This window comes from Dasypus novemcinctus, chromosome 2, assembly GCF_030445035.2.
Source record: "Dasypus novemcinctus isolate mDasNov1 chromosome 2, mDasNov1.1.hap2, whole genome shotgun sequence".
Classification (NCBI taxonomy): domain Eukaryota; kingdom Metazoa; phylum Chordata; class Mammalia; order Cingulata; family Dasypodidae; genus Dasypus; species Dasypus novemcinctus.
Window position 1 is genome coordinate 36,936,523 of NC_080674.1, and position 14,330 is coordinate 36,950,852.

General features: G+C 40.4%; 1 protein-coding gene across 1 annotated transcript in view; it reads right to left on the reverse strand.

Annotated features, from left to right (window-relative positions):
- Window positions 1-14,330, reverse strand: part of ADAMTS12 (ADAM metallopeptidase with thrombospondin type 1 motif 12) — a 392,811-nt gene that overhangs the window by 239,874 nt on the left and 138,607 nt on the right. The window contains exon 3 of the mRNA XM_058307631.2: window positions 9,498-9,648. Within this exon, the coding sequence (XP_058163614.1) occupies window positions 9,498-9,648 (151 nt within the window). The remainder of the gene's footprint in view (window positions 1-9,497; window positions 9,649-14,330) is intronic.

Consider the following 14,330-nt stretch of genomic DNA (forward strand, 5'->3'; position numbering starts at 1 on the left):
TGTCACTGCACTGGACACAGGACACTAATTGAACCTCATGGATGTGTGGGCAATCTTCTGTTGCTAACAGCATAACTAACTGCTCATAGCCTGAAAGAACTAGAGGAACACTGCACAGACAGACTGACTACTGGATACCCTCCCTTAAATGCTGGATATTCTCCAGATGTAATCTTAGAGAAAACACCTCCCCAGGAAGCTCTACCCATAGTTTACGGCATACCAGAGGGAGAACATCCCTAACCCTCCCAACTAAACCAAGTTCATCTTCTATACATTCTTATAGCATTTGTCAAAATGTTCATATAATTTTAGGTTCTTCCCCCACTAAATTGTAAGTCCATGTCTTAGCCAGAGCTCTTATCACAAATACCACAAACTGGTTTTGGCTTATGTAGCAGTTTGACATAGTTATGAATTCCAAAAATAGATATTGGATTATGTTTGCAAACTGATCTGTACCTGGGCATGATTAAATTATGATTAGGGCTTTGCTTGGGCCACATCATTTGGGTGTTGAATCCCCACCCCTTGGTGGGTAGGTGCTCACAGATAAAAGGTCTTGCAAAGGACAGAGTTGGGGCTTTTAATGTTGGCGTTTTAATGTTGGAGTTTCATGCTGAAGCCTTAAACTGGAGTCCCAGGAAATAAGGATGCAGAGGAAAGAAAAGCAAGCCCCAGGAAGGAAGGAACCCAGAGAGCCTGAGCCCTCGCAGACATCAGCAACCATTTTGCTCCAACATGTGAAAACAGACTTTGGTGAGGGAAGTAAGATATGCTTTAAGGCCTGGTATCTGTAAACTCCTACCCCAAATAAATACCCTTTATAAAAACCAACCAATTTCTGGTATTTTCCATTAGTACCCCTTTGGCTGACTAACACAGCTTAACAATTGGGATTTATTGGTTCATGGTTTTGAGGCCAGAAGAAGTTCAACATCAAAATACCGGCACGGCTTGCATATTCCAGGAGTTTAGCATTTGGGTGCTGGCTGTCAGCAATCGTTGGGGTTTCCTGGCTTATATTTTTGCTTCCCAATACATGGCAATGTCCTCTCCTTTCTCATTTCTGAGACTTCTGGAATCTCTTTATAAGATCTCTAGTAATATAGATTAAGACCCACTCTGCTCATTGGGTCATACCTTAACTAAAAATAACATCTCCTAAAGGTCCTTTTTGACAATGGCCTCATACCTACAGGGACACAAATAAAGATTAAGAACATATGTTTTTTGGGGTACATAATTCAACCTTTATGTAAGGTCAAGGTCAAGGTTCAGCTTGACATGTTCAGAGCTGTGTCCCTTAGTGTCTGGCCCATAGAAAGCACAAAATTAATACTTATTGAAGGGAGGAAGGCCAATCAATGATATACAAACCAATGTGAATAAACTTTTGGAACTTGCCAATCTTTGGCTTATTGGCCCAAAAATTACCCTTTGGATCCATTTCTCTGCCTTCAAAGAGAAGGATATAAACCATAAAGTGCTTTAAAATTTTATGAAAAAATTTTTTTTAATTTAACAAGTAAACATCCTTCCCCATGAAGAAATAATTACATGGTTATTTATGAAATTTCCAGATGTGACACATAAATGGGGCTCTGTGGGGGTGGGAATATTTATTTTTCCAAACTTTGGCATTAAACAGGCTGTGGGACAAACACATAGTTAAGATTAATTGCTGCCAAAAGAACACTTTTGCCTTGCCTTGGGGAGCCAGAGTGCTCACAGATGCATTGACCCTAACTCCAGTTAGACCCATGTCTACTCATGCCTGCAGGACCCCACAGAAAACACACATTATTCGCTCATTCAAGCAACTGACAAACGTTTATCAGACAATTTTATGCATCAGAAACTGTCCTTGCTATTTAGGATACCAAAACAAGTCTAGTGATGGAAATAAAATGCAAATTCAACAGATAATCACTAATGAAACAATGACTCATTCATTTATTTACTCACTCATTGATTCAACAACTATTTACCAAGTGCCTCCAATGGTGGGCCCTGTCCTAGATAGTGGGGATCCAGCAGAGAACAAAATAAGTGAAGCATTTGCCCACAGGGAGCTTATATTCTAGTTGGGGAGATTCAGCCATTAAACCAATAAATAGGTAATACAGTATCAGGTGATGGCGGGTGCAATGTGAAGAAACACAAAGCAGGGTACAGGGTTTACAAAGTGATGGAGGGAAACTTGTCTTAGACAGTGATCAGGGAAGCCTTCCCTGGAGGATTCTGAGCAGAGACCTGAATAGCATGAGAGGGTGAGCCATGAAGAACCTGGGGCGGAATGTTCCAGGCAGAGGGAACAGCAAGAGCAAAAGCCCTGAGGTGAGACCATTTCTGGCAAGTCCAAGGAACATCAAGGAGGGGGGAAGAGTGCTAGATGATGTGGAAGGTGACCAGGGGCTGCATCTAAAGCAGAGCGAGTTCGGGAAAGGGACACATCAATCTTCCCAGGGCAGTCGGGAATGGGGGGGGACCTCACAAAGCAGGTAGCATTTCTAACGAGCCTGGGAAATTTGCTTAGTAGAGAGGATGAGAACTTACCTACTTGTCGCCTGCAAGAAGCTGAAAACTAAGCCTGCTCTAAGTTCAGAGACCACCACTCCAATTGCTAGGGCTGCTGCAGTTGACTGACTTGGCCTTCACCTACTCTGCTCATCGACCAAGGCTTCTGTTCTGGTTTTCTTCTATCTAGACAGCACACCTGCTCCACCCTACCTTGATGACTCCATTTCACCTTCCTGGTTGCTAAAACAAATACCATACAGTGGGTTGGCTTAAACAAAGGGAATATTTTGATTCATGGTTTTGAGGCTAGGAGAAGTCCAAAATCAAAGTGCCAGCAAGGCAATGGTTTCTCCCTGAAGACAGTGGCATTCTGGAGACAGCTGTCAGTGGTCCTTAGTCCTTGGCTTTTCTGTCACGTGACAATGTACATGGTGGTATTGTCTCCTTTCTTTTCTGGGTTCTGTTGACTTCCAGCTCTGGCTGCTCTCTCACTGTGGCCTTCTCTATAAGACCTCCAGAAATGGATTAAGAACCACCCTGATTCAGTTGTGCCCCGCCTTCCCTAAGTAACTGCATCAAAGCATCCTATTTACAATGCGTTCACATCCATAGGAATGGATTAAGATTAAGAACATGTTTTCTGGGGCCTGTAACTACAAGCCACCAAGCTCTCTCAGGCCTCCATCTCTATCTTTCTGCCTAGTTCAGTATTTCTTTCACCATTGTTTCCCCAGAATCTAGAAAAGTGCCTGTCATAGTATAGGAGCTTATTGAATAGATGAATATCACTCATTTTCTTTTATCTTCCCGTCTGCCTGTCCATACATCCACCCACCAACCCACCCAACCATTCTCTGATTTTTTCAAAACTAAGAATTTGAAGTAGTCTTTTTCCACTACAACCTCAGTCCTCAAGTCCCAACCCTTGCCACATCTTTTCTCTTTTGTATTCCTCTTCAACAGTGAGGTATCAGCTACTGCTGGTCAGCAGGCTATTAAGAGTGTACATTGGGAAGCAGACTTGGCTCAATGGATAGAGTGTCTGCCTACCACATGGGCGGTCCACGGTTCAAACCCTGGGCCTCCTTGACCTGTGTGGAGCTGGCCCACGGCGCAGTGCTGATGAAGGAGTGCCGTGCCACGCATGGGTGTCCCCCGCGGAGGGGAGCCCATGCGCAAGGAGTGTGCCCCATAAGGAGAGCTGCCCAGCGCAAAAGGAAGTTCAGCCTGCCCAGGAGTGGCACTGCACACACAGGGAGCTGACACAGCAAGATGATGCAGCAAAAAGAGACACAGATTCCTGGTGCCCCTGACAAGAATACAAGCGGACACAGAAGAACACAAAGCGAATGGATACAGAGAACAGACAACTGGGGGGGGGGGGGAGCAGAGAGAAATTTAAAAAATAAATCTTTAAAAAAAAAAGAGGGTACATTGTATTTCTTTAGAAAAGCGTAAATATTCTCAGAGATTAAACTGGCACCATACAGATAAATTAATGTATCCAATAAACTACCAAATGCATCATAGTCAGAAAGTTCAACATTTACAATTTCAACATTTTTTAGTTTCTATTCTGGCTCAGAACTCTGCTCCATCTTGGGCAAATAAATTGAATAAGTAGACCTGATGCCTGTCTCTAGAGAAGGAAATAGACAAATGCTAATATTGTATGGTAAAACTGTGATGAAGAAGTAGAGGGTGTACAAGTCACAGGAAGAACATTTAATGCAGATTGAGAGAGTGCCAAAAAAGTTTCTAGAGGAAGCCATACATGGGTCCTAACTGGTGAAGAGAAGTAACTCAGTAAAGCCTTTGGGTAGACAAGTTTCAGGCAGAAAGAACCAAAGAGTGAGGGTTAGAAACAGTGAAAATCAAAGCTTCTTTGAGTAACAGAAGTAGTTCCAGATGGTACAAGGCTACATTTGGAGTGACAAGACATGAAACTGGAGAAAGAGGCAGGGGTCACACAGGGACTGATCTCATAAAGCTTATTAAAGAACAAGGTCTTTATCCTGAGGGTAATGAAAAGATGTGATCGGATTTGCATTTTAGAAATACTTCACTGACTTCTAATTGGAGAGATCAAGGGCAGGGTGACCAGTTGGGAGGCTTTTGCAATGAGAGATGATGGACGCTGAGGTACGAGAATGACTCTGGGGAAAGGCAGACAATTTAGAAAATTATTGAGAAAGTTGGAGGGACTTGGTAACATGGGTTGACTGAGGAAACTCAATGAAAGAAGTAAAACCATGTCAGGGTTTATTTGCCATGGCAGAGCTTTGAAGCTGGAGGTCTAGCGCTCATTTTTAAAGGGAGATTATCACTGTCCTGTCATCACCACTAATGACTCCAAGGATGAGCACACCGGGGTGAGGATGAAATATCAGACAGCTATCTCAGGTCTCTACCGGGAGCCACGATGAAGCCAGAGTGTTGGTTAGACTAGGATAAGCTCCTTCCCACTTCCAGACAAGGCAGATGAGCAAGGTCAAAGCTAGGAGCCACTCATCCAGACACCTGGTATATTTCCCTGCAGAGCTGTGGTAAATGCAATAGAGTTTAGGGGGATGGCACCCAAATAACATTTCATCAGAATTTGGACTTTCTGCCCTGCATGAGAACATCTGTTGGGGAACATTGATCCTTTGTTCATATGAATCCAAGTCCCCTGCCCCAGTTGTATAATGCATACCAAAGTATCATGGAGGAACTAAGATGAAGAGATACCATGTTTTTTAGAGATGCCATTTCCTGATTGAGTCATGGAACCCATCTACCTGAAATGATGACAAGCATTGAGGAAAAGAAAATAAGAGGAACTACCACTATGGTAAAAAGACTTTTGACTGGATAAATGAGTATCTCAGAGCTCTGGAAGAACTATGCTGGGACTTCTGGTGCTCTAAGTGCCTATATTTTTTGTCTTGGATTTTATTAAGCAGATAAACCTAAGGAGTTAACATTTTATCTTCCTATCCATTCATTCTTTCAGTATTTCCTCAAATTCTCTCCAATATTCTTCTCATCTTTCCTCATTTAAGGCTTGAAGAGCTTTATCAATCTTCCTAACAGTTCCTAAAGCAGGTTATCAAGGAAATTTTACCAACCCAATAAAAGAAAGAAAAAAAAAATAGAAACAAGTGTAAGATGTTAACTGCTTCATAGGAAATTCAGACCATGGGGAGCCACCACTATTCATAAGGGAATCAGGTTATCAAGAAATTCAAAGCAAAGCTCAGGTGGGTTTTGCCAAGAAGTTTTTTGCTTCTGCCCAAGGGAAAATGGCTATCTACTGTTGCTATCTATTGGGTGTATTTCAGACTCAATATGGAATGTGCTAGTCATTTAGAGTCTTCAACTAACTGCATTTTCATGAAATCAAAACAAAGTTATAAACACTCACATATACATGTCATCAGATAGGTAACCTGAAATGCCAATTAACACTAATGCTAATGCTATTGTAATATTTAATATTTGCTAATATTTAATAAAGTCTTGTGCATGACACTTAAAAAGCAATTCAAAAATTTCCAAATGGAGTTAGATAATAAATCAACTCGAAGCTTTGATTTCTTGCAATATGGTGGACTAGATATTTTGAAAATTTGTCCATGACTCTGGGCACATGAGAGAAAACTATTCATTGAGAATCTATAGCCTCAAGCAAGCCATCCTGGAGAACTGGAGCCCAGATTCACAACAGAATATATGTGATTTTGACATTAACCATAGATGCACCAGAAGGGCCAAAGTTTAAGTGAGAATATATCAAGTATTGGACAGGATATGGAACAAGGGGAACTCTTATTTACTACTCTTGAAACATCAACTTTAAAAAGCAATTTTGCATTATCTGGTAAAGTCATAAATGTACATATCCTATTAGTTATTGATTTTACTACTAGATGTATATCTGAGAAAAACTTATGAACCTGTGTACTAGGAAACATGTACAAAGAATAGCCTTTGCAACATTATGCATAATAGCCCAAAAACTGGAAGCAGTTCATATCTACTCATAGGAAATTGTGTCAGGTGTATAATGGAGTTCTCTACAGCAGAGAAATCAATGAACTATAGCTGCACATGGCAGCATGGCTAAATCTCAAACATAATGTGAAGTAATAAAAAGCCCAATACAGGCATTAAGACTCAATTTCCCTGAATGATTTTTAATACATATGATAAAAAGTGAACAAAACTTGCATAAGAGTTAGGGAATTTCGTTAATACTAATTAAATAAAAAATAAAATAGCACCACCTTAAAGCCCAGAATTAAAGAAAATCCTTACTTATATTGGGAAATTTTGATAAGAGTCTTATCCTGGGCACCTTTCCACATGGGAAACAAAAATAAGTGAAAAGATGGATTTTAGGGGAAAGTGATATACTTTCTCTCCTAAAGTACTGGAATATTTTAAATATACACCTTTTGTCAATAGCAGAGGTGGTCCTTTGAACACTACCCAAGACAGGATATTTTACACATGGCAAAGGTGATGTTTTTTTATATAATCACAGTAATTCAATCTCAGGCATCATCAACTGATCTAAACAAGAAGTGTACCTTAATGTTGGCTAATGACACCCCTCCTGTAGGTTAATTCTGTAATCTCTGTAGGGTAACTTGGCATAGGAACGCTGCAATTACTGGGCTTGGCAAGACCAGGTACATTTCAATATACCAAATTCGAAATTCCAAGTGTCATATATAGTTTACGAATACTCACAGGAACATTAGATTATCCTTGAATCTCTTCCTATTATTTCATCATTGAATCATACTTATTGTATTTGGAAATGAAATGCTCACCAACAACTGCTTATTCCTTAATATCTAACAAATGAATATTTCTGTTTTCTTTATTTCAAGGCTATGTAGAGAAGAGACCAATATACTCTAGTTTCCTTCTTGGCTGTCAATCACTCTTTGTCATTTTTTTGGGGGGGTGGGGCAAGGTCCCCACTCTAATGGGGCTTGCAAGAATGGTTGCTGAACTAGGATGTATATTAAAGGAAGATGTAAATAATAAACATGAGGCAATATAAAGCCTGAGGCATAATAGAAATTTGGCCTGTAAGCTGCACCTTGTCTGATATCAACTAGTTTATGTTTTTGAAAATTTGCCCCCTTCTCTGAGCCACAATCACTTCTTTGGTGAAATAAGGAGACTGCATTAGGCATTGTCAAAGGTCCTTCTGGCAGAGCTATTCCATTCTGAGGTTGTAGGCAAGTGTAGGAGAGTATTTTCTAGATGTGTGGAGCAATTTGCAATGTAAAGATTGTTCCAGAGTGGAATTAGAGCAGTTTTCATGAAAGTGGTAAGTCTTAAGGGTTGGCCTAGAAGCACAATGATACAATTGTATGACAAAGCATTATAACTGTGGTGTGTGTGTGACCTAACCCAGCAGCACATTTGTAAGCACCACTCTTTTCCTTTTCATTCATTCTGACTTCATGACTAAACACTTGCTATTCTCAGTTCATTTTTAATTAACTCTACTTCAACAGAGGACTTATAAGGGAAAGAAGGCATTCAAGGTGCATGGGACAGCAGCAGCCTACCTCATTTCGCAGAGCACCTGTACCTACAGGAGCAATTTTCCAGCCAAATTCACTTGCTGTTCTGGTAATTCTCTATAATACTGATAACCTCGTGACCTAAAAGGTATCTAATTATACACATCAAGTTTTCCCCATCACCCAAAATTTAATGGGAACTGGGCAATTTTATAGGTGATTGGATTAGTGGCAAACAGAAGAATTCTAAAAATTCACACTGAGACTAAGTTATTTGGATTGGAACAGATATTGTTAAGTTCATCCTGAACTCTTTTCTCTTGGTACTATCTAGAATGAGATTTAGACAACAAGTTATCTAATTTGGGACAAAGTGGTCAATAGTTTACTAAAAGTTAAGGAATTAAGGTAGCTGTCCATTTTTGTATACAGAGAACATTATACATTCAAAAGTTGTCTTATTACTCAGATATTCTGCTAAAAGAAACAACCAGCAAAGTGGCCATTTAGTAGATGGCGTGAGTAAATTTTTTAGAGAAGTTATTTGTCTTCTTTCCTTCCCATAGCCTTTCATTCACCTTGAAAAGCTCAAGTTCCGGATTCCCTGTACCCTTATCAGAACCCACCTTCCCTAACTCATTCATTATTCATCTATTTTTCTTTCGAAATCCTTAAGACATAAAAATAATTTTATGGATTCCTTCTGTTAAACTTTGGCATTGTTTTACATCTGAAGAAAAGAGAAACTATACAATATCTAAGAAAGTGACTCAATATCCAGGAGTTCATTATCTCCTAACATTAAAGGGAATATGAGGAGTTTCAAGGAAAAAACGTGGGTCAGTCTTCTATGAAAATGACTTGACATTGTTGAGTACAAGACAGAGAGACGCAGTTCAGATTGTGCCTGGTACACAGTGAGCTAGAAATATGGTGCAGGCAAAAGAAGCTTACCTGAATTCATTTGAATATGTTGAGACTTTGTCAGTTGCTCTTCACACAGTATTATTATCATCATCAAATATTTAAATCTGCCTTCCATATGCGAATGTGTCCAACAGTCTGGTAATATCCCAAACTAAGGTAGTACAGCATTGCTAATACTGAAAATCGTTGGTCATTTATTTTAAATAAGTCCCTCTAAGGGATTCAGGACAGTTGTAAAAACCCACCAATTCAGCATATGGAGCATCAATTCGTCATATGAGTATTACCAACTAATGTGGCAAGGATGCACAGGATGCTTCATTTTTCCTTTCTGTTAACAATAGAGATTTGAGAATAGAGAAGTGGAATGCTTTATACAAGATTCCATACTTCATAATAACAGAAGGGGAAGGAAATAACAGATTCAAATAAAACAGTTCACCTTGTAATAAGGAAATTGAATAATCAAAAGAACAAAACAAACCCCTCAACCCAGTGATGACATTCAGGTCACAATACCATTTAATCCGCAAGTTGACTCCTTTATCTCTGGAACTCTCTGTCTCTGCCTCCTGTAAATGATGTGTGGGTGGTACCTTCCCTCAGCCAGTGGATGCTTTTTAACAGGCTCAATGAAAAACTCTCCATGTGGTAGATGGAAAAATCCAGTCTGTAAATACATTAAGAAGGCTTATTTGGATCACATTTTTATCTATGCAAAGAAAATTAGAACAGTGAAGAATTATATAGATCATGATGTCCCCTGAAATTTGTAATACCCAGTTGTGTCATGGTCTGCTGTTTGATCTTGCAGAACAGCTACACAAATACAATTTAATGAACTGTCTTTATACTCATGGTTACTAATGAAAGAGACATACATAGATACAAACATTCAAAATTAGCATACAATTTTGTGGGTTCATGGAGGCCCCTAAAACCATTCTGGGATATTTGTGGATCTCCAATTAAGAACTGTTCTTACTAGTTTCCCTCTTATGGAGTTGGTCCCTATATTCCACACTCCACTGACGAATTTTTGAAGCATTTACTTGTATTTGGATTGTCCACCCATGTTCACACAACTGTTTGACTTGAAGCATTTAATGCCATTTTGTACTCAAGAAAGCAAAATAGCACGATGCTGAGTACCTGATATGAGACTGAGTTTCAGAGGTGTACATAGGTGTACATCAGTTTTTCAGGAAAGAGGGCATTCTCATGTTAAGAGTAAGCATTATGTTGGAGAATGCTGATCAATGAGTAACTCCTTTCTGAAGGTCAGGTCTTGAAGTGGTGTATCCTATTATACAAAGCACTTACCCTTTAGGAAATTTCTTTGTGTCCATTAAGGTGCTTTTAAAAAAGTCATTAGCAAGTGATCTCCTAGGATGTACTTAACTCTCAGGATCTCAATTCTACATCTCACAAACAAAGGGTTGTCCTAGACAACCTAGTTGGGAGGCATGATACTGAAATAGTCAAGAGCTCAGGCTCTGGAATTAGACCAAAGTCAAATCCTAGCTCTTTCATTTATTAGCTCTGTTTGACCATGGATAGATAAATTACTTGCTAAATTTTAGTTTTCTCAAATGAAAGATGGGGATAATCCAGGATTTCTGTGAAGAGTAAACAAGTTAATATACATAAAGCTCTGGGAACAGAAGCTGGCTCCTAGTCTGACCTGTCATGAGGCTCTATTCTAGAGATTTGATTTTACTTCGTTTCATTGTACTGGGGTCTCCAAAGTCAAATCAGCAGTTGACTGAATGTTAAGTTTGCAAATAAATCTGGAAACATTGGAAACTTAGGGAGTCTGTGAAAGGCTTCCAGGGTTCAAGCTTCCTTCACCAAACCTCAGGAACCCAGGACTGCCCTGCTTGAAGAATAGCTAAGCAGCCCCCACAGTCAAGAGATAAGAGGGTTTGTGAAAGGATATTGTTCTCTATTGGATCATCCTCTTTTGGGGTGTCTTTCCAAAAAGTTTGCCTCATTGTAGCTAACTATATAACCAGATCTTAATATAAATCTAACAATTGGCTTCCTATTTTGATTACTGGCCTTAAATCTCTTTAATAACAAGGAGGTAGGAAAAAAAAAAAAAAGAAAGAGCACCTTACTGGGAATCCAAAGAATAGCTGTGTGACCTTGAGTAGATCACACAATCTTTTTGAGCCACAATATTCTCATCTGTAAAATGGGAGAAATGCTGCTACTTCATAGGGTTGTTATGTGAATTAAATTAGGTGAAGCTTATAAAAGTCCCATGCAAATAGTTATATAAATGTAGGGTGGTAATATTTTAACTACTAACTTCAAGAGCCATTACATCTTACTTGAAATTTGCTTTTATGCTTATATTTCCTATGAGATATTCCTTTTCCTCAGTATCTTTCCAGAAGAAACCTTTTCACAAAGGAAGAACCAACAAGGTCCAGAGGGAGGTATCAAAATAACTTCAGTAAAATAGCTAGAAATAGACTCCGTGCAGTGCTTCAATTTGATTCCATTTCTACTGTGAGACAGAGACCAGGTGCACAGGGAGAATGTGGGCCTGTTGCTAACAAAGCTCATTTCTTCCATGGAAACAAAGCAAAAGTCAAGGGCTCCTCAGGAATGACTGGGCCTGGGGGACCTTTGTGCAACTGCTATCAACCCAATTCTGATTCCCTGAACAAAGACAAAAAAGAAAAAGAAAAAAACACCAAGAAGAAAGCTCTATTAGTATTTCCTAAGTCCCAAAACTTGGTCCTTGGTGGTACAGAAGTAATAGATGGGACTCCAAATGAGAATATAGTACCTATTTTACGGGCAGCATGAATGGGAACACCTGCAAGTCAAATAAATATTTTCCTAAAGGTCTTCTTCCATTTGCATTCTTTTCTCTACAAGGCAATCCTTGGTCTCCATGGAGCTTACCAGTATGCATCCAGAGACCACCTATTCAGCCTTTTTTTTTTTAAGATTTATTATTTATTTGTTTATTTCTCTCCCCTTCCCCCCCAGCCCGCCCCCCCCCCCATTGTCAGCTCTCTGTGTCCATTTGCTGTGTGTTCTTCTGTGACTGCTTCTGCCCTTATCAGCAGCACCAGGAAACTGTGTTCCTTTTTGTTGCATCATCTTGTTGTGTCAGCTCTCCATGTATGCAGCACCATTCCTGGGCAGGCTGCACTTTCTTTCACACTGGGCAGCTCCCCTTATGGGGTGCAGTCCTTGCGCGTGGGGCTCCCCTACGTGGGGGACACCCCTGCGTGGCAGGGCACTCCTTGCGCGCATCAGCACTGCGCATGGGCCAGCTCCACACGGGCCAAGGAGGCCCGGGGTTTGAACCACAGGCTTCCCATGTGGTAGGTGGACGCCCTAACCACTGGGCCAAGTCCGCTTCCCCTATTCAGCCTTAATACTCCTCAGAAGCTGGATGGAGACTTAGGAGAGGTGAGGAAGCAGGAAATTTGCTCACCTGCAAGTAAGGCTGTTGATCTAAGGACACTATGTGGTTGTCCCAAAGAAGGGAACAGGGAGGATGGGCGGTGAAGAGACATTCGTTGGTTGTGGGGACAGTGAGTTTGGAAATTTCCTAGCTACGCTCTTCACATCCTCTCTCCTAAAATATAAGTATGAGTTTCGTACATCTGGCCACATGGCCATAATTTATTGGTCTCTTCTCGTCTAACTGGATCCAGGTCATGTTGGAAGAAATCACTTGTAACTTGCTTGCCAAAGGAAAGACTGGCTCCTAAAGCTAATCATCAAAAAGAATCACCTTCTTCTATTAAGAAGGTGGATTTAAGCTAAAGAAGCCACTCTTGATTCCAGTCTTGTAAACAACTGCTCCCCTCTCCTACACCTTGGAAAAATAATCAGAATGGAATTGAAGGGAAGTTCAGTTAGGCTGTACCCTATAACCAGTAGAACATGGGCAGAATGAGCCCCAGCCTGACCCTCAAAGAAGACAAAATGACCCTATTTGCCTCTGCTGTCATCCGCTCTCTACCTCCCAGGGTCCAATACATTTAGCACTTGCTAACTCTTGGAAATAAACTCACCTTCTTGTTATAAGTATCTGTGAATACTTCCTAAGGCCAACTTTTAAAAAATGTTTTAAGTAAACTTTATTTTGAAGGATTATAAACATACAGAAATATGCACAAATCATAACTGTAAAGCCCTATGAATCTTGCAGAAAGGAAACAACCAGATAGAGAACAGAATATTGCGGTATCCCAGAAACTCCCTATTTCCCCACTCAGTCACTACTACCTTCTAAGAGTACTCATTATCCAGACTTTTAACTCAATTTCTAAATCAATTGTCGCACTCAGGACCCTGTGTTGCACAACTTAAGAGGGTGCTGATCATGTAGGAAAAAGGTGAATGGTGTCTCCTAGAGTTGTTCAATGGAACAGTGCTGCCCAAATTGAAAAGCCTGCCCTGAAAGAAATTTATTTTCATTTGGAAATCCAAAACATTATAAAATCTATTTCTTTTCATGGTGATGAAGACAATATGAGCAACATGCTCTGAAACCAAGAACAGAATTTTTAAAAAATTAGTTTGGGACAAAGAAGTACCCAGGATACACCATTATAGTGCAAAGATTTCTAGGCTAGATAATACCAGTTCTCCCTTATAGATAGATAGGTAAAGGGATAAAATCCTACCCCAAATCATCCAAATGGATTATCACGGCATGACCAGCCCTGTGCTAAGAGCTCTAAGAAGAATACTGACCACAGCCTTCATGGTTTACAACCCAGACAGGAAGATGAAATGGATGTCTATACAACAGTAGAAAAAGGGACAGCAAAATCCAAAAAAGCAGATCTGGGTTAAAAAGGGGCTTAGGGCTTACAGGGTCCCAAATTAGGACTTCATCCATGTGGAAATAGATGTCCAGAGTAGTGGCAAGATGAGCCCATAGTCTTTGGCAGCACTGGGTCCTGTACCAAAGAGCCCTTCACCACTGCATTCAGCATCCATGTGGGTGGCACTTTTCTAGGTGCTGTGGCTCCACCACTATGATTCATAGGTGATGGAGGCCAATGAGGGCAGATGCTTTATAAGGGCAAATAAAGTAGACTGAACATCTATAATCTCCATACCACATGGCACAGTCCTCAAGCCACGCCAGGCTCCCAGACTTAGCAACTTTACTGTTGCTGGTTTGCAAGAGGCAAAACAACCTTTCCTCATTTCAGGAAGATAGGCCAGTATGAATCAAGGGATGATTGAAGCCTCGGATAAAGAGAGCTAGGAACACTGGGAAGATTCCTCCAGGAACACCCCACTCTCAGCCTTGATTCCTACACCTGCCTGATATGGACCCCATGGAGCTGCAAGGGAGAATGATTG